The following is a 24,832-nucleotide window of genomic DNA, read 5'->3' on the forward strand; positions in this document are numbered from 1 at the left end:
GCAACAGTACCCATCAGACTCTGCAATTATTAAATAATTTTTATTCTTATTTTTGGGTGTTTTTCATCTATGCTATATTTTTATTTACTTTCATATAATTTTATATTTGTTTATTCATTTTGTTGGTATAGCAACCAACATTTGTTTTTATTATTCCTGACAGCAGCATGCAAAGACACATAAACTTCTTATCTGCTCTTACCTTTGTGTTTCTTGTAATAAATCAGAGCAATCACCAAGCAGAACAAGGTCATGAAGACTAATCTCACTGTCGCCTCAAGAAGAAGATTTTTAGGCTGTTTGGACTGGATAGAAGGACTCTCATTTGGTACTGAAAGGTAGATGACAAATATTAAACAGACAGACAGACAGACAGACCTACAGACAGACAGACAGACTAACCTGTCAATGGTTTATCAACAGCTTGCAGTCTGTTGGATCCAGAGTCTGTAGGTTCAGAAAATAGACTATTGGTTAAATCATAACAAAGGAAATATGCAGATGGATCCTGGCAAAACGAAATATTTGCATATTTATCGTAGTAAAAAAAAAAAAAACAGAGTAAACAAACAAAAACAACAGACTACAGACTAACCTGTCATTGGCGTATTGTCAGACCTTTTGACAGCCAGCCAACTGTCAGGAGATTCTCCTGCCCCTGAGATGCTGCAGCTGTAGAAGCCTTCATCTGCCTTGGTAACATTCTGGATGGTCATGTTGGTAATATAGTACGTCATGAGATGGAGACCATTTTTGTAGAAATCTCTGATGTAATTCAACTCAGTTTTCATTTTATCTTTCAGTCTGGTATCATGGTGAATACATGGAAGCGTCACGTCTGATCCTTCCCTCAGGTTGGGTCGGTACCTCCAGGATCACAGATCCAACTGAAAAATCCAAATACATGAGGTTATGATAAATGAGGTTATGTGTCAGCAATAAACTTTGATTCAACTGTAATCTGACTGAACTAAAACATGTTTATTTTAGCTAAACATTTAGGAAAAATTAAATTTAAATAAGTTGAACATTTTAAGAATATGTCATCAACAGATTTTACTTTCTTTTCCTATTTAGACCATTTCCTTCAGATATATTTAAGACATACCCGTAATAGAAAGGTTAACAGAATTACTTCTTCCACCATCTTCATCTTCACACCAGTACTCTCCACTGTATGCTTCCAAGGCAGGATAAATAGTGCAGAAAGGTTCTGATGAGCTGCAGGGGTCCAAAGAACTTGGTGGTCTGATTTCATGGAATTTCCTCATAACTTTTGAGGCGTTTAAACCATCTATCAGCTCACAGTTTACAGTTATAGCCTCATATTCAAAGAACTGAAGCCTGTCAGGAAAGATGTTAGGAAAACCCGTATCTGAAAAGAATTAGAAAAAAAGATTTTTCAATGGAAATACAATGGCATTTATTGATTTTTTTTTTTTGTCTGTAGGTCTTCTGAGTTATTTCTTTTAGATTAAAACTAAACATATAATAGTATCATAATAATAAGGTTATACAAAGTTTGGGAAATAAACCTTCAGGAGTATTTCATTTATTTACATATCTCTGTAAAAAGTACTGACCAGCTCTTTGAGCAGCACAGCTGTGCTTAGTTTGCAGAACCAGCAGGAGAAACATGTTCCTGCCTGTAGAAACATGAGAAAGAGATAAACCTCTGCTGTGAAGAAAACAGCTCAAAACAGGCTTATAGAACTCGGTACTTACAGATGCAGAGAGATATAATATCCATGACTGAGGGCCAATTCTTACTGTCAGGTGTTTGACACCAACTTTTAGGTTAAATGTTCGTCAGGAGGTGGTCTTCCTGTCTGCATTGTTTGTGGGGGCGATAAAATTGCAGGTTTAATTTGTAGTTCTAGAAATAACAGCGAGGCTCCTGCTGAGACACAAACGGACACTGTCTTAAAAAAGACATGAGAGATAAACTGATAAATGTTTTTGTACCTGATTCTGCTCCACGTAATTAGTTTAGGTTATTTATTTGTTGATACCAAATTTTTGTCTGACATATAAAGCTCTTACAGCAAAGATCTACACTTAACCTTCCATTATAATATGCATATTTTTATTGCCATGTGATTTTTAACACAGACGAGAAATGTGTTTTAGTTATAAAATGATACACATTTACAAGTAAACATACAGTCGACATAAGTAATACAAAAATACAACATTTAGAAAAAACCGATGGAGGTTGGTTTTGAAAAGCAGCAGGGCAGTTACTAAACAACAACAATATAAAAATTGCTTTAAGAAATACGCATATATACAGATGTCAGAAAATATTTGAGGGGGAGGGGTGCACTGCAAAAAATATAAATCTCAATAAGTTATTTTTTCTTAAAATAAGTGTGTTTTTCCTTGATTTGAGGAGATAAGTAAGACACTTTGCCAATGGAACAAGACAATTTCCTTTTAAAATAAGAAAAAACTATTTTATCGTCTTATTTCAAGTAAATATTATCTAACTATCTTATTTTAAGAGTGAAAATACTCATTCCATTGGCAAATCATCTTATTTACCTGCTCAAATTAAGGCTAAATATACTTAATTTAAGCCATTTTTTACTTCTTTCTGGATTGTTTTTGCAGTGTGCAGTTGTTTTTTTTTTTGTTTGTTTGTTTGCTTGATTTGTCTTTTACGCCAATACATCAATGTACACCGAAAAAAGTTTCCGTAGGGGAACCCAGACCAGAGGCTGGTTGTACTAACTGAGTTTGTCCACAATGAAAGTAAGTAGTTACTAGTAAAATAACTATTGCATTACTTTTGCGTTTCTCTGCCCCGTAACCCTCACCACCCGGCCCCCACCTTCTTGCCGTGTGTTTCAAAAGCCAGCTGAACAGAGTGGACGACAGAGACATGAACCTGCAGAGAGTTTTGCATTTATTGCAACTCAACGTATATGACATCAGGGGGGAACGCTATCTGACGGGCCTATAAACCCCGTCAGATAGCGTTTCCCCTGCTTAACATGAGATACCGCAACATCCATCCATCCATCCATCCATCCATCCATCCATCCATCCATCCATCCATCCATCCATTCATGATGATAGATTTATAAGATCAATTTCCAAAAATATTTGAAACAAACAACCATGTACCACAAAAAAAAAGAAAAGTGAATGATTACAGGTTGAACATTATAATAAATTTTAATAAACATTTTCAGTTCCAAATAACTTTAATTCATTTTAACATAGACAAAAGCTATTAAAATAAACAAAGTTTTCCATTTAATAAACTTGCTGGTATTTGTAGCATGAGATCTGACATTGATTATTGATTCATTTATGATTCTTGATTATAGCATGATTATAGTCAACTAGTTAAGTTAAACTAGTTATGTCTTAGGGTAAATGTTATAGTCTTAATTTCAAACCAAAATGCAAGTTTTTTGTTAAGCTCTTTGTAAACTTTTTAATTTATTCCAAATGGATCAAGGGGTTTATTATTGGTAAACTTTATCATACCTGCAATCTGAAATATTAGAAGCTGAAGGTATATTCAGAACGTTTGTTGACCTACATCTTCCCTTTATTACTTTTTACAGGTTTCGCCTGGGTTCCTTGAAAATGATGAACGGCTTTTTTCTTTTTTAAATGAATTCTAAAAAATGATTGCTCTTTGTCCACATACAAATGTGCAGCTTTGTGTCAATATTAGCTTCATTAGCTTTGCCAAATATGTATTTCTATAGAGCAACCTTTGCAGGACTTCAAACTGAAAGTACCTTGTGTAACTCGTCCAAAAGCCACCAAGATTTAACAGCTATTGCTTTGCAGATCAGGTATTTCCTTTCATTGGTGAATTAATCGAACATATTTGTATAGTAAATGCGATGATTAAAATGCATAGATAGTTGTTTGGTTTCTCTGACCCCCTGTTTGGTGAATCCTACTATTGTAGGAGGCAGTTGTTTGGAGTTCATTGTAAAATGCTCTGGCTGAAGTTCACATGTCTTTGTGAAGTCTTGGCCTACATAAGGCTTTAAAATGGTATATATGTTGAAGCTATGATGTATACAATGTCTGTCAGTGGGTTCATTGGGTTTTGGGAAAAGAAAGCAAAAAAACTTTTAATATGCTTGACTGTAATTAAAGCATTTACCACCGTGCTAATAAATTGTTAGGCAAATGAAGCTAATTGACAAACATTATTTAGCTATATGGTTGTTTTGAATGTCATGTAATTTTGAAACTAAACGTTTTCCTTTGAACAATTTAAGTGTGAATGTTTTGAGTTTGAGTAGGCATAAAATAAGTTCAACATGTTACCATGTTTTATTGAATGCTGTATGGCTTTACATTGTTAAAGAATGAAAGCAATAAAGTAGAAACTGTAAACAACTCTTCTATTAATTATGTGCCTAGCTGCAGTGGCGGCTGGTGAAAAATATTTTTGGTGGGGCTGATATAGCCTAGTGTATGTCTCCAACTAATCCGGAATAAGAATTCGATTAAACAATTGGACAATACATACAATTTAACAGTAATGATTTAATTTACTATATAATAACAGTAACAGTGATGATTTGGGTCACTGTGACGGGGTTCTTTGGCCTCCAAGAATCCAGTCTCAGTCGGGTTACCGGTGTTGGTGATTTATTGAGCTCAAAAAATCAAAACAGGGTGCAAAAGAAACTAAACATACAAGATCCTCTGGGCCTCAGCCTCCCTCCAGTTACCAGCAATGTAACAAAGAAATAGAAAACAAAAATTGCCCCTTTTCTTCCCACAGCCCTCATTAAATAGTTTAAGCCCCTCACCTCAGGCTCTCTTATTTCTGATTTCTTCTCATTAATCAGTTTTGTCCATATATTACCTCCACAAACAATTGATTTACAAAAACAAATAATTTTTACAACTTAATTCTTTTACACAGATTCATTGACTTATTCAATTACACCAAACTGGGTTTGAACCCAGCAAAGACGCAGCCAGACTGAAGATGACAAGTCCCCGTAGCATAAACACGTACACACCCACACCCACCACACACACACACACCCACACCCCCCACATACCACACACACACACGGCTAACCCCACTGAAATATTAAGTGTGCACCCTCAATATGCCAGCAGGTAACCAGGAACAGCTTGTGTGTTTTAAGTTCATGGAGCTACTGGTCTCAGCGCGAGTGTATTGGTCCTCACAAACACAGTATAACAGGAATGTGTGTGGCACGCAAAGTTAGAGAGGTTGTTTTAAGCGACGAGGTGGATTCGTCACAGTCACAATAACCATGACATGAAATGTTCATATCCTACAACAGGGATGTTCTTCTGGCAAACGGGTAGATAAATAAGGATCTCACCGAATTTGGTGGAAGCTGCATCTCGTTCGTTACATTCGCCATCTTCCCTCTAATTGTCTGCACCTGCGCTTGGGTTCAGAAGCCTGTTAAAGTGCAGTATTTTCAGAGCCCCAAGACCATAAAGTTCCGAGACACTGATTGGCCATTAAATTCATCTAGCAATAGTACATGATTGACAGATTCTCTGCAAATGTGGGTCAGTCTGATCAGCGCCCCCAGAACAGAGACGGTAGGAGTCTGTCTGTGGAAATCCACAAATTAATGACAGTAGATAGGGAAATGTAGTTTATATAATTTGTTTTGCTTATAGGTACACAGTCTAGAGAGTAAAACTGACATTTATGAGTTAATTTCTAAAAATATATTTTACGTTTCTCTCTTCTTATCAGGGAGGGCGGTGCCCCAGCGCCCCCTATGGGCCGGCCGCCACTGCCTAGCTGGATAGAGCAGCTGAATATAATGAGGGCAGAACAAATGTTGAGAAACCCAAAACAGATTTCTAAAGAAGCATGTTGAACTTTAAAGGCTCAGTAATGGCCTTGCCTCTGGGTGTTATGTAGGAGTTAACTAATTGCATGCAAGTCTGAACATGTGCTATAGGGATGTATATTTAAAGTTTACAATGTTCACAACAACACAGGGGACAGAACACTAAATAACCAGCAAACTAACTAAATAACTGGCAAAGAAAAGAAGCACTTTAGGCCAAAAATGGCTAAATGCAGGATTGAAAACATACATAAGGAATTGCCTACTGTGCTTATGGTTGTTAAACTGTGTTTACATTCCTTTCCTCGTATTTTTTGGATTCCTGATATAGTGAACATACAAATGCTGGTTTGTTTTGAAAGCTGCTGCAATGGATCAACATTGCTATACTTTACTCTTAACTTTAAGTAGATCAACTGGTCGTCCACTAAATCTAAAAAGCACATTGATTCTGTTTACTCAGTTCTCTGTGCAAGCTGTTGTTTTTTTCACCATGCTGATTTTCACAAAGGAGCCAAATACTCTAATCATTAACTTCTGAAATTTGCTCCAGTAATAAAAGGCACATAGGTTTTCCATTCACCTAATTGAACATATAGAAAGATGTAAATTTTCTTAAAAAATCTGACTTTCTGTATCTGCTTTTCTTTTTTTTTTTGACAAAAACATTTCGTCGATGAAGTCTCCAGGGCCAACAGGAAAAGCAGGTAATGCAATAGAACCAAACGCTATTTACAGAACCTACGGCTCAGAGCTACCATCTGCTGTTGTTTCTGATGCATTGTTGCATTATTTAGTCTACTGTGTCTAAACATGGCTCCCTGGTGGAGAGTATATGAACTGCAGATTTTCAATCAAATTAAGTTCAATGATGCTTATTTTAAATATTTTTTACCAAATAACGATAATGTATTTATCCCCCAGTCCCCAAAAAACCCCTTGGTGGGCCCTCTTTTCAATAACAAGGGGGGCAAAATTACTGCAAAACAATGTAAGGATTAATAAATGATATCAAAAATGCTAAAAGGTAGGTCTTGCCACAACGAGTGACATATACAGTCATTAGGTTTTGGGAGTATTTACTTTTTTCTAGTCAGGAGTGTTGGGACAGTTTTTTTTTACCTTTAATAAATCACATTTTAATTAATGTCCCATGTTTTTATATATAGGCAGGGCAATGCAAGGCAATTTTGTTTATGCAGCATATTTCAGTGGCAGGAGTTATGTTTCAGGCTAGCGGAGCATGAGAACTTAAAAAGTGCTTCTCCATGTTTGGTTTTTGGTATGCAGTGAGCAAGAACACCTGGGATGTCTGGGTTGTTGATTCATTGACAAGTCTGTAATATTTTTTGGTGCTAAGCCATGAAGCTATTTATAGACTAACTGAAGTAATTTATAGTCTGTTCTCTGAGATGCAGGAAGTCAGCGTAACGACTGGGGTGATGTGCTAGTTTTAGGGAGGATGTGGGCAGCAGCATTTTAGATTGACAGCAGATGCCTGGAGCATTTTTTAGGCAGACATGTAAAGAAGCTTCTGCATATGAAGAGCTAAAACACTAAACTGTGTCCAAAAAGATAATTCTTCAAGCATGCAAATGTTTTGTTTATTTATTTATTTATTTATTTTTTTTAACCATTCATTTTCCAAAGGAAGTCTGTACATGTTGTTAAGTTATTATTAATAATAATGCAAAATAAGCATTAAATGCAGCATTTTTATTAGACTTGCTTCCAACTATAAAAATGGAAGAATTCATCCTGGAGCAGAGATCTTTTGTTATTTTTTATAAATTATTATTATTATTATTAAAGCTTTTATTTTTTTTTTTCCCTTGTTAGAAATAAACAACCACTTCAGAGTAAATATGATCACAGTTTAATTTTACCTATTAGTGTAGATTAAAAAATTTATATTTTCAATTTTAAAATATTTCCTAGGTTTAGGGTCAGTATGCATACTCTAGAAAACAAAAACTGGCACATTATTGTAAAATGATTAAAAGGGAACTGGTCGTTATTCAACATTATTTAACAATTAGGAGCTGAAATGTGTTTGGCAATGCTTTGTAAAATAATTTGTTTCCATTATAGCTCTATAGTCCTTTCAGGTTGGTCTCTACAGAATAATTATGAAAAACTTATGCCCTACAAAAACAACATAAAGAGTCAAAATGTCTTATAATAAGTTTATTTACCTTTAATTAGGTACATTATTAAATGATTTACCTACTAATAATGATTAGTAGGTATGATTTGCTTATGGAATGAGTATTTTTACACTTAAAATAAGCTAAATTGATATTATACACTTGAAATAAGAGACTGCGTTTTTTTTTTCTTATTTTAAATCTAAATTGTCTTATTCCAATAGCAATGTATTTTATCTACCTTTTTAATCCAAGAACAAATTCTACTAATTTTTATACAAAATGACTTATATTTTCTATTATCTTATAGACTTTCTTCTTTCCAGAGTATTTTATATCCATTGAGTACAACTTTCAAGTCATTTAAAAAAGTGGGTATTTGGACATGCTGCTACAAGTTCGATGGTTGTAAAACATAGTTTGCTTATATGTGTCAGAGATAACTGATGATTAACTGAGTCCTTCAACAGGTTCTGACTTGTTTCCTCTTCCTGAGCCAAATTCTCATCTGTGCTGTAGAATCACTGATATTCTATAGTGTTTCCTTCAGAACTGGTTACTAAAGGAGACACACTTTAAGAGTTGTATTTAATATTGTCTTAAGTGCTATTTAATCCTTTTTATTGACAGTATTGTGTTATTACAGTTTTCTTATTATTTTATGCATCATAGGTCCCAATACTCATCTGATGCAACAGAATTCTCACCAGTTAATATTTTTATTTATTTTTCACATAGATTATTAAACTACTGTAAATGAACAAATTGAAGGCTTATATTTAGGATATCAGTTTGCTTATTTTGGATTTTATTTACCTCATTGGCAGTAGGATGTTTTTTTTTTTGTTTTTTTTCTTTTTGTCACAGTATGGGTTTTTAAATGTGTCTGAACACAAAATGTTTCTATAAATCTGTTTTGTTTGCTATTATTCTTAAAATTCTAATGCTAAACAATCTACTGCATGGTTGATTTAACCCTTTAAAGCCCGATCCAAGAATAAAACAAAACAGAAAATTACTTTTTTTTTGTTTGAAGTCCTTATTTGGCCTTTTAACAAAATATGTAAAAAGAAAAAACACAAATACATTTTTGATATTAATAAATTATTACTATGCGATAAGTCAAGATTGTTTTTTGTGTAGTCTTCTGCCCTCTGTTATCAGGTATATCTGATTGTGTACAATAGGATTTTGAGCAAAGTTTTTACCATTAAATTATGCAAAAGATGTTAGACGCAAAACATTTCAGAAACCGTATGTATCAAATATGATTTATTTGGCATTACAGGGTTAAATCGATGGAAGCGATCAGGGTGAAACAGCATGAATTTGAACAATGGGAGAAAGAATACTGAAAAATAATTGTTTTAAGGTCAGCATTGTGTTTTTCTGTTTGAAATGAAACAAGAAATGACATTTACACCTGTGTTTATTTGTTCAGACATTTTAATAAAATTTTATTTAAACAACTGAACAAAGAGGAGATATTTTTGTTGGGAAAAACTATCATTCAACTGTAAAGCCTTGCATTTTGAAAAATGTTTATCAAAAAGTAATTGAAAGTTACACTGTAGATGTTGTCATGGTCTGCAATAGCACTAAAAAAGAGAATATTGATAGATATCCATATATTCATGCAAACTAGAGAGCCAGAAACATTTCCCCACCAGGTATTACATGACTTCTGGGCTTGCAATGTAGGAAAAAGGAACTATTTGCCTTTAATGTGATTTTGGTATTTGCTAAATCTTCTTATGTCCTTTGAGCACAAATCATATAAGTAAAAAAAAAGTTTACCAAAATCTAATTAATGTTACTGAAAGCTGAAGTATTCTGCAACTTTACTCTGAAAGTTTGTATTATGTAATACAGTAGCCCAAACTGTCACCATTAAAGTTTAAAGCTCATCTCTATCTTGGTTTGAATCCAAATGCTGCATTGCATGATGATTGATATTCCGAGCCGCCCTGATTGCAGATTTCATAGACCCTTCGATCCAAGCATGAGGGAGGGCCGTGTGCTCACCAGCAAAATGAATCCTGCCTTCATTCTTAAAGAGCTCATCAGCATACTGCCTGTGTTGATAAGGTGTGAAAAGTGCAAAGGCACCAAAACTATATGGATCGAGACTCCATTTCTTCACCAGAATACCGGTACAGAGGGATTTGACGTGGGGACCATGGATCTCAGCTAAATCTCTGAGAAGCACCTCTTTCAGCTGTTCATCTCTGGCACCGAGGAAGAGACTGGAGTCATCAGACCAGGTATAGGAGGCTAGGATCACTCCAATAGTGTGGTTTTCCGGGAAATCGTGGCTTTGGTAGTAGATGAAACGAGAGGGTCGGTCTGTCACACTTTTTCCCCCTTTGATGCCATCTGTCTCCCAGAACTTTTCACTGAACGTCATAGTGATTCTGGTGGCACTGTCATAATGAACTGTTCTTAATGCCACCATCTTTTTAACCGTAAGGGGTGGATCAAAGTCCATGTAAAGAGCAGCTTTGGCAGTAGTTGTGACCAGAGCATAATCTGCTTTAATGTGTTTGAGCTGTTGGTTTTCCATGTATGCTACAACGACACCGTTTTCTTTACGGTTGATAGACTGAACGGTAGCATTCAAATTAGGTTGAGTGGAAAGGACCTTAAGAAAAGCATTGGGGAGTTGCTCCGTGCCATTATCCACCTCCTGGTACCTTCAAATCAAAAAGATTGTGTTATATCATGACTGATATAGATTATTTGCACAGATAAATATCAATAGTACTTTAGAACATCTAGACAGTTCTCCAAAATTAATAAGATCCAAAATAACATAAATGTGTATAACTATCTTTCCTTATAACATATGTATGAAAATGTCTCATAGTTTTTATTATTTTGATGGATTTTATCCAGCTGTTAAGGCTTACCCAACAGAATTATTGACGTCAGCTTGATCATAGAGCATCTCAGTGAAGGCTGTGTACATGAGGCTCTGCTCATTAAGTAGATCTCCTATCATCCTGATGGCCTCGTTGCTAAGCTTTCCAACTTCTTTTAAATATTCCTGATGGAGAAACACACTTTAAGGCTTACCGTATTTTCACGACTATAAGGCGCACTTAAACGTCTTTTTTTTCCCCTCAAAATGTGCGGTGCGCCCTATGGTGCGGTGCGCCTTATGTGTGTTGTAACTGCGACTTTTGAGACCACCTCATTGAGGAGATGATGAAAGAGTGGCTGAATGTAAGGAGACCAGGTGTTTTTTTTCCACCCCTCACCATCGCTGTTAATATGTAACTCCATGCGTGCCCATCTCACAGCTGATGTGAAAAACATGGGGAAACAAATTAACGCTGCTCGACATCGGTGTGAACCGGACCCAGCAGGTGCAGCAGAAGCAGCGAGTTTACATGCAAAGTCAATGGTTGACGCGCATATAGGTGCAGCAAAAGGTCCTGCAGCGCGTTTTGGTGCAGCACGTCGGGAGCGTTTAAGCATCTGAAGCGCCGCGCTTCTGCTGCTCGAGATGGAAAAATTGAAGTTTTGCTGCTGGACGCGCCGCATCAACCAATCAGAGAAGCTGATCTGGGAGCTGCCAGCGAGACAGACAGCGCTCTGATGACATATGATATTAACGCAAATGGAAAAGGCTGGATGGATGCGTGGCTGAGGCAGGTGTATGTGAGAAGACTAGGTGGTTTTTTCCACGCATCATCATCGCTGCGTGCCCATCTCACAGCCGATGTGAAAAAAAGGTGAATCAAATGAACGCTGTGCTCGCCGTTATCCCGGGGGTCTGACAAAGGAGCTTCCACCGCTCGACATCGGTGTGAAGCGGCCGTTCACAGTAAGGCTGCGAGCGGCGTGGGAGCGATGGATGACCGACGGAGACCACAGTTTCAGGATAAGAAGGCAGCGCCGGGCAGATTACGCCACAGTTTGCGGATGGATTGTAGATGCTTGGACTAAAGTGTCTGCTGGCTCTGTTGTTCAAGCTTTCGCAAAAGCCGGCATTATTTCTGAGGAGCTGCGCTGCACGGAAAGTGACTGACAGCGAAGAAGGGGAAACTGGCATGTCTGATTTAGCGCAGCTGTTTAATTCAGAAACAGAGGATGATGACTTTGATGGGTTTGATTAATACTTTGTAATAAATACATGAATAAAGCACAATCATACTCAGTTTTGCTCCCGCTGTATTTTTCTCCCTGAAAACTTAATTCAACAGCATCCCCGGCGCGTCTCCTCCTCTTCATCGCGGTGGCTGGCAGGTGTTTTTTCATCTAAATAATCTAAATCTTGCAGCTATATTTGCTGTGATCAGTGGGAATAAAGTAGTTTTAATATGTTTTTAAGTGAGAAAGTCCACCTGAAAACTTAATAATTGCAGTCAGTTCATCCAGATTATCTATTTCTGTCGGAGGCGCTCAGACCCCCACATACCAGCGGTGCGCCGACAGGAGAAATCCTTTCGTTCACCGCGGCTGCTTGCAGGTGTTTTTCATCTAAATCTAAATCTTGCAGCTATATTTGCTGTGATCAGTGGGAATAAAGTAGTTTTAATATGTTTTTAAGTGAGAAAGTCCACCTGAAAACTTAATAATTGCAGTCAGTTCATCCAGATTATCTATTTCTGTCGGAGGCGCTCAGACCCCCACATACCAGCGGTGCGCTGACAGCAGAAATCTCTTCATCAGCAGCCTGTAGGCTGGGCAGCCTGGGGTTCACCGCGGCGGCTGGCAGGTGTTTTTCATCTAAATAATTTTAGCTGCAGGCACCAGGATACCGGCAATAAAAGCGAACATATTCCGTCAGCAGGTTTCAGGATTTTAAGTTAATTTAGGAGTGACCACAGCGCTGTGTCATCTGCGATGTCTCTGTCTCACGGCCAGCTGCCAGGTTTGATTAATACTTTGTAATAAATACATGAATAAAGCACAGTCATACTCAGTTTTGCCCCCGCTGTATTTTTAAATACGCAGTAGAGGTATTTAAAGGTAGTAGAGGACTTGTACCTGTATATAAAAAACGCGCCCTATAGTCCGGTGCGCCTTATGTGTGTGTTAAATACAGAAATGGGACACATAACTGAGAGTGCGCCTTTTAGTCCGGTGCGCCTTATGGTCGTGAAAATACGGTAACCTGGACTTTTGTTTTATTGATATACATTCAAAGTGCCTTTAAAAGGACGTTTCTGTTTATTTTTACATATTAAAATCATTATTTGTTAAATCAATCTCCATTTTTTTAAATCACAAATTAACTTTCTACTGCAAATTTATATTTTTTATAATGATTAATTACATCTCAAATTTGTGAGTTGACTGCTCTTATATAGCAAAGTTACAGAGGGGATACTAACTGTGGCAGAGTAAGCCTAATATAATTAGCACACCTCTTACAATTTGCTCTATAAATAGCAATCAATTCCAAATTTTCAGGAAGTTTTTGTCTTAATAACATATATATTTGAACTAAAAAGCAGGAAGACCTTGTGCTCTTTAACATTAAATATGGTCAAAATAGCAGAATAGAACACACAAAAAGCTTGTTCAGCACATTGATTTCATTGTTTTAACATAAGTAATTGTTTTCGTAGATTACTTATAAGACTATACTTTATTTAACTCATTCCATTTTAATACAATATCACAATAAAAACAGATTTTTGTCATCATTAGGCTTAACAAATTACGGAAATTCCTTCTAGTATTACCTCCCAAAGACCAGACGTCATTTTGACATTGGTTTTTAGGCTAGATCTGATCGGTTTGCTATAGCCTTGATTTAGTTCAGAAATAATAAAAAAATGGGCTGTGTTTGTACGGTCTGATTTTGTCCCACTTTAGTCCAATTGTAGACGTTGAAATTACATGAATACTGCATAAGTCAACGATTTGAAAATTACGGCTTTTCAACTTTTACATTTCAACCACATGTAGACGTCATTTGGATATGAATCGTTTCATCTTTTCAACCACTTTTTCCTTGTTGGGATCAGAGTTCTGAATAACTTTCTTCATTATTTATTTCAGTACCTTTGGGATTTGTTTTATAAGATCCACTGTTTTGTTTCTTGACATAAACCAAAGAAACACTTTTCTAAACCAAGGTGGGACTCTAAAATCCTAATTCAGAGGCAGAGGTCTTTATGTTGGCTACACGGTGGTGTAGTTTGTAGCACTGCTGCCTTGCAGCATGAAGATTTCGGATTATTTTCCTGGCCTGGGGTCTTTCTGCATGGAATTTTGCATATTCTCCCAGTGCATGTGTTTGCTTTCTCCTGGTACTTTGGCTCTGTCCCACAATCCAAAAACATGAATGTTAATTGGCTTCTTTAAATTGTCCTTAGATATGAGTGTGTGCATGGTTGTATATCTTTGTGCATCTCTGTTTTGCCTGGTGACCTGTCCAGGGTGTACCCTGCCTTTCACCCATAGACTGCTGGAGATAGGCACAGGCCCCTATATTCTTATTCTGTGGCCCTCACAGAATAAGCGGGAGAAGATGGATGAATGGAGTTCTTTATGTATGCAGTATCTGAATCAAGCAAAAAATCCTCCAACAGTCTCCTGAATTGTATGACTTCATCTTGGAAAACCAACTCTAGCGTAAGTCTAGCCAGCATAACAAAAACTGCAGATTTTTGGTTAGGGGTTAGGTTTAACACTAAGGTAAATGAAAAATGAATGGCTGCCAATGTAAATCATTGTCAACCTAAGAAGACATAATATTTCTGTTTGTGATTTTTAAAAATTAAGAAATATCTTAAACAAATACTCAGTAAATGTCCAGTCAGACATTTTCAAAATGTTTGTTACATTTTAAATGCATTTCTTTCTTACTTTCAAAACATCATGAAATAGTTTTTTTTACCTTTACAGTGTATCTGTCGTATTTCTCCAGTATTATATCACAGCCACCATTTTCTATATCGTTTCTAACCTACAAAACCAAAAACAAGATTGTTTTAATCAATGTAAGAAAAATTAGACTTCATAATTTTTGCTGACAAATCAATTAAAAAGAATATATATATATATATATATATATATATATATATATATATATATATATATATATATATATATATATATATATATATATATACAGTGGGGCAAAAAAGTATTTAGTCAGCCACCAATAGTGCAAGTTCTCCCACTCAAAAAGATGAGAGAGGTCGGTAATTTTCATCATAGATATACCTCAACTATGAGAGACAAAATGAGAAAAAAAATCCAGAAAATCACATTGTCTGATTTTTAAAGAATTTATTTGCAAAATATGGTGGAAAATAAGTATTTGGTCAGTTACAAACAAGCAAGATTTCTGGCTCTCACAGACCTGTAACTTTTTCTGTAAGAGGCTCCTCTGTCCTCCACTTGTTACCTTCATTAATGGCACCTGTTTGAACCCGTTATCAGTATAAAAGACACCTGTCCACAACCTCAAACAGTCACACTCTAAACTCCACCATGGCCAAAACTAGAGAGCTGTCAAAGGACACCCGAAACAAAATTATAGACCTGCACCAGGCTGGAAAGTCTGAATCTGCAATAGGTAAACAGCTTGGTTTGAAGAAATCAACTGTGGGATCAATTATTAGAAAATGGAAAACATACAAGACCACTGATAATCTTCCTCGATCTGGGGCTCCACGCAAGATCTCACCCCGTGGGGTCAAAATGATCACAAGTGAGTAAAAATCCCAGAACCACACAGGGGGACCTAGTGAATGACCTGCAGAGAGCTGGGACCAAAGTAACACAGGCTACCATCAGTAACACACTACGTCAGCAGGGACTCAAATCCTGCAGTGCCAGACGTGTCCCCTTGCTTGAGCCAGTACATGTCAAGGCCCGTCTCAAGTTTGCTAGAGAGCATTTGGATGATCCAGACGATGACTGGGAGAATATCATATGGTCAGATGAATCCACTCGTCGTGTTTGGAGGAGAGAGAAAGCTGAGTTGCATCCAAAGAACACCATACCTACAGTGAAGCATGGGGGTGGAAACATAGTGCTTTGGGGCTGTTTTTCTGCTAAGGGACCAGGACGACTGATACGTGTGAAGGAAAGAATGAATGGGGCCATGTATCGTCAAATTTTGAGTGAAAACCTCCTTCCATCAGCAAGGGCATTGAAGATGAAACGTGGCTGGGTCTTTCAGCATGACAATGATCCCAAACACACCGCCCGGGTAACGAAGGAGTGGCTTCGTAAGAAGCATTTCAAGGTCCTGGAGTGGCCTAGCCAGTCTCCAGATCTCAACCCCATAGAAAATCTTTGGAGGGAGTTGAAAGTCCGTGTTACCCAGCGACAGCCCCAGAACATCACTGCTCTAGAGGAGATCTGCATGGAGGAATGGGCCAAAATACCAGCAACAGTGTGTGAAAACCTTGTGAAGACTTACAGAAAACGTTTGATCTCTGTCATTGCCAACAAAGGGTATATAACAAAGTGTTGAGATGATCTTTTGTTATTGACCAAATACTTATTTTACACCATATTTTGCTAATAAATTCTTTAAAAATCACACAATGTGATTTTCTGGATTTTTTTTTCTCACTTTGTCTCTCATAGTTGAGGTATATCTATGATGAAAATTACCGGCCTCTCTCATCTTTTTAAGTGGGAGAACTTGTACTATTGGTGGCTGACTAAATACTTTTTTGCCCCACTGTATATAAATGCCTTTTCCAAGATTTGTTGATCTTTGGTTTGAATTTGACTTCAAAGTCGCAAATCTTTATTGCATGGAATTCAAGTGAAGTTTTAATCGTAATTTTGAAACTCTACCATGCATATTTAATTTGTAGCTCAGTAATAAAATCTAATCTCTTAACATTTAAAATTGATAAAAAAACATTTTTACCATAAATCTGAAAAAAACAAATGATTTTCAGCAATGAAAACATGCAATGGGCCAGATTACATGAACATTAGAACTTATCTTGACTTGCTATAAAAATGCTAAAATAACTTACATTCAAAAAACAATTGACAGTTCATGTGTGTTTAGATAAGCTCAAGCTGTCTATAATCTTTTTTCCATGTCCAATTTCACTGATATTTGTCTGATATTCTTACTTTACTATTAGTCTCAATAAAATCTTTAGAAGAACCCAGCAGCCATTTCTTCAGTATAGCTTAGATTGTTTCACTTGAGTTGTCGCACCTTAAGCAAACTTTGCTCCAACAGTTGTTCAGCTGACTTCCCCTTCTCCTCTTTCGTCACATTGTACCCCAGAATGTCAGGATTTTTCTTCACTTCATGATTCCTTTTCTTCACCCCATTGACAAAGTAATATGTGTTGTCGTCATCCATAGTGAAGTTTTTGAACGTCACATTCAGCTTTTTAGCAAAGGCAAAAACTATCCTGTTGGGAAATGTGTTAAAAGAAAAATCAGTAAAAATGTCATTGTATTCATAACATTTAAGTTGCAAAGGGAAAATATTCAGGATGAGGTTGAATATTGAAGTTGAAGTGAAGAAAAGATACGATCCAAACTACTGTTTAAAAAAAAAAAAAAAAACCTGGCCATATTAATATTATATTATATAATTTTTCTAGTCTTATTTATGTTGGATGTTAACATATGTCACTGAACTTAAGTTAAATCATTAAACTTATAGTCAATTACTTACTGTGTTTTACATTCAAATGTGCGCTCTGGAAGTATAATTAAATGCAAAAAAAAAAAACTTTTTAATAGATGTAATCTAGGGGTACCTGAATTTGGCTTGCAAATCAAAAATGGAATGCAGTTTTTATATAAGTCATACAATTTCATAGTGCAAATCTAGAATAAGGTAATCAAGGAAATTTGGCATTTTTTCAAACTTACTTGTGAAATGAGGGAAATCTCATGGCCCCTATTTCTGCATACCACTTCTCATCTTTATTCCTGTAGGTCTCCACTCGTCCCCCAACTCGACCACTGGCCTCCAATATGGTGACCTTGATCAGTAAATAAATGCAGTTTAATTAAAAATCATTTGAAAACATTGAGCACCAAGTTATAAAATAGTTTTGTATAAGTTATACAACCCTTTCTACACCCGAGCTGTGGTGTAGCTAAATGCCTAAAGAAAACTCATTTTAGTTGTGTTAACTGCTAAGGTTACAGAGTTGTGTTTAGTATTTGAGAAAGGTCAATGCCTCTGTGTGCAGAATCACTTATGCACAGCTGTTCTCGTGCAGAATCACTTTCTATCATTAAAATGTCAGCATCTGAAGTTCATGCTGTAGGTTCTGTCAATGAAAAGTAAATTACTTTAAAACTGTGACAAAAATGCTAACAGACTTAGGGGGTTACAATACATGGCTTTTTGTTAGTCTGAATGTTTTCAATGTTTCATTTACGTTATGTCCGGCATCTTCCAGCAGCTTTGCCGCTGTCAGTCCAGCCATACCAGCTCCGACAATAACAACATGACGAGGGTTGTCTGTCTTTGACAGGCCATTCTCTGCTATTTCCAGTAGCTCATTGTAGTCAGGATCCTTCAAACATTCAGCGATAGTTATCTCCTTTCTGACGGCGCAGCAATTAAGGTAAAACACAATGAGCAAGCCAAAGCCAACTGGAGGTTTAAAAGAAGAAGGAGAGTAGGATGTCAAATTACTGATATACTTTTAAATCAATTATCTATTTAACATAAATCACATAAAAAAGAGAGAAAAAAAAAAGATCTATAGCAGAGTATTTTGTTTTTATTTATTTTGGTCGGAAATCTCGGATATCAAGTGCTTTGATGAAGACAACAAATAATTTTAATGGGGAGAATACTTACACAAAAAAAGTTTTACAAGGAGATTCATTTTGACAAATGAATCTTGTCTCTGCTGGAATAAAAAACATTATACTTTGTCAAACTCAACAAAACTTTGCAATGTACAAAATTAGGAATATGCATTCAAGAATATTATATTTTCATACATAAAAAAAAGTTGATACCAAATGTATTTATATATATATATATATATATATATATATATATATATATATATATATATATATATATATATATATATATATATATATATATATATATATATATATATATATATATATATATATATATATGTGTGTGTGTGAGTGTGTGTGTGTGTGTGTGTATGTGTATCAGTATCAGTTAAAATAGTATAATAAAATTACATCATTTATGAAATATTTTCTTAAGCGGTGTATCTATGTATAGGGTATCATTATTATTTTGTCTGTATGAATAATGATGATAAATCAAGAATCATTGAATTCTTACCTCTCAGCTTGGTTCCCAGTGCAGAATTCTGTATTTTCTTGAAAACCTCCTTTTATAAATGTACAGAAAGCATTAAATGGGAGGATCCTTAGAGTACGTAATGGTTACTTAGGATTATTTGGAAGGGAGTGTCATTTAGTGAGAACATATTTTCTTTAGAACTATGTGAATTATTTGCTATGTTTCCATCTGTTTCTTTGTAATGGAAGTAGAGCTGTTCATTTAAATGCAAAAATGAGTTATTAAAGGTATGAGCTTTTAAAAAACTACTAATAAACATTTCACCAAATCAACAAATGTCCCAATAAAATAAACAAAAACATATAACAAAAACATTATTTAATGTTTATTTTGTCTTAATCTTATATTTCAAATGTTACTTTTTTTTAAACGATAGATATTTATGAAAAACTTTGGTTTATTTGTCAAAGGGATTTTATTTGGAGATGAAATGCATTTAAGCTACATATTTATGAGACTTTTTTCCAGTTTTTCTTCATTTAAACTACTTTTATTTTTTTATTATATATTGCATTTAATCCAGGTATTTAATTAAACGGGCAGATTTCTGCCTTTGTAAGGATTTTAAGCAAAAAGCTTATTTCAAATTAACCAACAGTAGGGTCTCCTAATACTGACTCTCAAGGTAAGAATGGGTTTAATCTTTTCAACATGACTGCTTTATTTGCCAACTTTTGGAAAAGGTTCACATCCTACAGAGCTCAAACAGGTATGACTTTTAGGTTGGAAATCTTATTATGTTTACCTTTTTATGCTGCTGTCTTACTAACATGTGTTTTGTGCCCACCTTCCTTCAACTTTATACATCTTTGGTCTCCACAAGTGTCTTAAAAAGGGAAAAATGCTTTTAAGTGTACTATGTGGCCAACAAACTGTAGCAACATGCACAAACACCAATTGCTTCTCACAAGCTGAGCAATTAGACATTAACCTTCCATGTATCATTCAACAATTATTTATAAAACTTTTGCACAACGATATGTCAACATAAAAACTTCTAAACAGTCTCTAAAGGTTTATTATTTTGGTTTGTGTTTGGTGTTTTTGTTCCCATACATCAGCAAGACCTTGGCAGTTCTACACATGTAGTCAAAGCATGGGCTCAGTGAACCCTCCCATGGTGTGCCAGTCTTTCAGCATTGCACTACATCCATCTGCAACTTGAGTTGAAGCTCTAAACAAACAGGGAAGAGAAATCTATGTCCTATTCATTTGAATAAAGAAATGAGAAATAATAGGCAAAATAAAGATCCATAAAATTGTCACAAAATGAAAACTATGATGCAAACTTAAATGAATGGATCAATTAAGTAGCAAATAATTTGCTAAAAAGAAAATCCTGGGAAATAGGGCCTCAAAAAATAAATAACAACTAGGCTAAAAGCATTTTTGTTATATATTTTATTTTCTTTCATTATAACATTTGTTCATTTGATGGAATAATAAAGTATTTATTATTTAAAGTATTTATATCCATAAATCTGAGTGAAAATGCCTATAAGGGAGGAACTCTGAGACATATATATATATATATATATATATATATATATATATATATATATATATATATATATATATATATATATATATATATATATATATATCAGGGGGCGATGAGTTGAAAAAAATAATTCCATTTTGCATTTCTATATTTATAACATGTGATTCTTTGAGCAGGAGCACGGTTTACAAGGACAAGCAGTAGACTCATAAACAGAAGCTATCAGGAGCTCAAAATAGGAAACGAAAGAGGGAGAAGGAGAAAGATGTTGATGCGATAACAAGCAAATTACCAATGTGGCTAAAAGACAACAGGTAAATTAAGTATAATAGCAAGTTCTGACAAAGCTTGACTGGGAGAGTAAAAAAGACACAGGGATGCTGTGAAATGTCCCTTATTTTCAAATCCTGAACTTGACAGGGATGGTTTTGTGTTAGAAGAAACATGGCATATTGTTCGGTCGTATTTAGTAAGGTTGCAAGTTTCAGTTATAAATGGTCAGTTTAGGATGAGGATGAGCTGCATCGTTTGAAATGGAGCGGTTTTTCAACGTCTTTTTAACGACCTGAAAATTATAGCTTTTCACTTTCAATTTTCAACCGAATAAAGACTTTGTCTGGACCTAAATCATGTTGTCTTTTCAACCAATTTTTGCTCAGTGGAACGTTCGAATTTAAATGTGCAAAAGTCCAGAAATATCACTAGTTTTGTATCATAGATAGTTTTTTATGCTTAGCAGGAAAGTTAAACAGAAATCCCCCCAGGAGTTTTGTCAAGCAGCCAAAATTGTGTGTGAACAACAGAACTTTTACTTTTCACAGACACACCCAAACACACATTCACCTACCTGTGCTCAGACAGCGAGAGCAAACAAAGTCTTCTAATGTTGGTCATTAGTGAATTAAGGCCAATGAAGGTATGAAGAGTAAAGAAGTTTTCACCTGTTCAATCAGGAGGAAACAATAAAACATGAATTATAAGAGCACAAAACAATTAGAAAACTACTTAAGTTACAGTCATCATAAGAGGATATAAGATTAAACATCATAGAACCAAATTATTTTTATTTTCCAATTACATATTTGGCATATGCATTGTGTTTTGTAAAGAGCCAGTTCCTATGGTTAATACGTGTTAATTTACAGTAAATTTCGTTAAGTGCATTTTCTTCTTTGACCTAAATCTTAACTAGCACTATGCTGTAAGCTATAAATCATGAGAATTCTGGGTGTTGACTTAAAAGCAAAGCTGCAAGTCAGAAATTGTGGAGTTTTTCTTGGGAAACATGTCAACGTTTATTGATTTCCAGTGAAAGCAAGGAGTGTTTACAAAGATGCTCTTGAGAAATGTAGTAGGAAACAGGTATTCAACTATTCACAAGTTAAATAAATGCAGATCGATGGATTTTACTCAGTCCGCACTTCATTTATCATGGAGCCCTTGTGGCACAGTATTCAGCCCTGTTCTGCCTGAGCAACATGTGTTTGCCCTTACTTATAACAATGGAAAATAGTCAAAGTTTAAACAAATTACAGACACTTTGGTTAACATGTTATGAATAACCCTTGAGAAAGAATCTGGTTTGTTATGGGAAGAAGCTATGTCTGGTCTACAAACACCCTCATGCAGAGAATGGTGTGCCCTTGCAGGTGAAACAGACTGAGTGAAAACTTTAATAGTGAGGAAATAGGATAAATTAATCTATGAAATAAGAGAAATCTAAATTTTACGACAACAGACATTAAAGCACTTTCATGTTACCGAGGCTAAACACACCTCAGAGCTGGTACAAACAAGGAAAAAAGCATAATGAACCACAAAGTTATCTCAACAGCCATTCTAGCAGACCAAACCCACGATCCAATGTATACAGTAATGTGTCTAATAGTGTAAAAATGTAAGTATTTTCTTTAGTAACCCTTATAAGGGATTTCGATCTGCAAGATTGGCTTATAATAAATGTATAAGGTGCTGTAGCTCATGACAATGGAAAACAAGAAGTGAATGTAAAAATGATTACAAAATAAAGTAGTAAAATAACAATTTCATTTTAGGATATTTCTTGTAGAAGTCAGTAATATTGTCATGTGATATGATTTTTGCTTTTATATAACTGATCCATGCATACTAAATACTATGGTCAACAATGATAATCATGTGGAAAAAAAACAGTGCTGAATCACTTCAGTAGCGAGGAACTCAATGTTATATAAAATTATTTAAAAAAAAACTAAAATAACGTTTATTCTTCCTTACTATTAAAGATTCATTTGGCAACTAAGGATATATAGGCGGAAAAATCCAGTCCTTCCTGTTCAAAGCAGGCGGTGGATTTGATTGGAAGAGATTTGTATGCACAATGAAAAGTGTAATTAATTCTTCCTCTTGTATGACTGCGTTCTAAAGAACTGAGACCTCCTCCTCTTCCTTTTATTACGTTAACTGTCACCCATACAGCATGTCTCAACCCATATTCCTTCCTATATACCATTTCTTTAAAAGATGTTTTTACAGATGAGCTAAAAGACATTGGTTGGTAAACCTGTATTGATGCACTGTTACGCCTTGCTATGGTTTGGACTAAAATGAGCTTTTTCTTTTTGTTTCTTAAATAAGAATAAGTTGAAAAATAATTTCTACACTAATGCTAATAATCACAGTCATGTTCATGCTTTGTGCATTACAGTGATCCACCTCAACTCCTTTCTTTTTATTGCTAGAACCAGTGGCATGGAACAGCATTAAAAAATGAGTTCCCTGTCAGAGGAATGATGCAGGCCGGTGCAGAATCAGGAATGAAACGGATATATATCAAAAGAAATAATAACACTCAGATCTCCATAGAAATATCTCTTCTAGATATTTATTCCCACAATACTTGTTAATAGTCAGGTATTTTAAGCCATTATACAAGCAACCACAGAAATTCAGATTGAATTTTTCAGTGTAAGAAAAATGAAAGTGAGTTTTTTTTGTGAGGGACATCACTGATTACAGGAATATTTCTTACTTTCAGAAAACCAAATAAAGTCTAAACATTGACCATAAATTCTCTCTTTAAAACGCTTTAGCATATAGTCAATATTTTGGTTTCTGATATGTTCACTTTCTATGGATGCATTTTTGTGATTTTATTAAATTCAGAACAAATAATGCGATCTGAAAGAGGAAAAGAACTTTAAAAGTAAAACAAATATATTGGAGAGAGCAAATTTTCACACTGATAGCAAAAACTGATTTTATTTGAGACTGAAGAAAAAAGGTTTTGAATGAAAATAATCAAGTATACATCAGTTCTGTCAACAAAAAAGGGCCAAGCTCAGTTGTAGCATTAAGCACCTAAAACACAATTATGGCAAAATCAGCCATGAATCTGTAATACATATGCAAAACTTATATTTCAAAACCTTAATAAAGGTTTGTGGACTGTTGACCATCTTCTAATTATTTAAAGCTTTTTGTTCTGTTTGGGACCATTGCCACACAATGTTACAGCACAGAGATAGAAATGGTTAAACGGTTAAATTATGATAAAATCTTACATGATCTCATAGGCAACTGAAAGACAAGAGAACAAACAGTTCCAGAAGCACACACAGGTAGATTATGATTGCATAACCTCTCTAAAGAAACTAAGTTAGCTTTTTGTCTAGAAGATAAAAGTTCCAAGGAAGTCACTGGAAGTAAATGAGCAACAACAAAAAACAGCTCTTTCCACAGAAGACTGAGCAACTGAACAAAACTTAATGGATCAGTTTATTACTTCCCTGCCTCCTGTCTCGAATAAAAAGGGTGGAATTCGTTACAAGCATCGAGATTCAGGGTTCATGCTTCAGGGAACCTCTCAACTGGTAAAAATTTAAAATTTCTTTTCTAAATTCTTAATATAAATATTAAGAATATGGGTAATTTTAATGTAATCATAACTGTAGCTTTTAAGCCCCAGAAATATAAAATAATGAAACATATATTATATAGCAGCAAAATAAGAAATGAACATGATTTAAAAATAACACTGTGTTCCATGTATTTCTTTGCCTTTGCAGTTTGAACAAGTGAAAACGTTAAAACAATGATGAAAACA

The 24,832-nt window shown here is 35.2% G+C and overlaps 1 protein-coding gene across 1 annotated transcript; it reads right to left on the reverse strand.

The window, feature by feature from the left end:
- Window positions 1-9,486: 9,486 nt before the first annotated feature.
- On the reverse strand, window positions 9,487-19,244 carry LOC119777195 (L-amino-acid oxidase-like). The gene is made up of 8 exons (XM_038275999.1): window positions 19,227-19,244; window positions 18,756-18,807; window positions 18,328-18,545; window positions 17,810-17,922; window positions 17,139-17,340; window positions 14,838-14,906; window positions 10,891-11,027; window positions 9,487-10,674 (listed from the first exon to the last, which is right to left on the reverse strand). Exons 2-8 carry the CDS (start codon window positions 18,781-18,783, stop codon window positions 9,879-9,881), a joined length of 1,563 nt encoding a protein of 520 aa, XP_038131927.1. The 5' UTR covers window positions 18,784-18,807; window positions 19,227-19,244; the 3' UTR covers window positions 9,487-9,878.
- Between the last annotated feature and the right edge of the window lie 5,588 nt (window positions 19,245-24,832).

The sequence above is a fragment of the Cyprinodon tularosa genome, unplaced genomic scaffold (assembly GCF_016077235.1).
Source record: "Cyprinodon tularosa strain WSP-4 unplaced genomic scaffold, ASM1607723v1 ctg989, whole genome shotgun sequence".
Lineage (NCBI taxonomy): Eukaryota > Metazoa > Chordata > Actinopteri > Cyprinodontiformes > Cyprinodontidae > Cyprinodon > Cyprinodon tularosa.

Bases quoted from the DNA above. Each gene is read 5' to 3' on its own strand.
- LOC119777195 (XM_038275999.1), bottom strand. From the start codon at position 18,783: ATGAATCTCCTTGTAAAACTTTTTTTGT. The intron at 14,907-17,138 runs GTGCGACAACTC...TTGGTTTTGTAG, and splicing joins TGGAGCAAAGTTTGCTTAAG to GTTAGAAACGATATAGAAAA. The intron at 10,675-10,890 runs GTAAGCCTTAAC...TTTGATTTGAAG, and splicing joins GACGTCAATAATTCTGTTGG to GTACCAGGAGGTGGATAATG.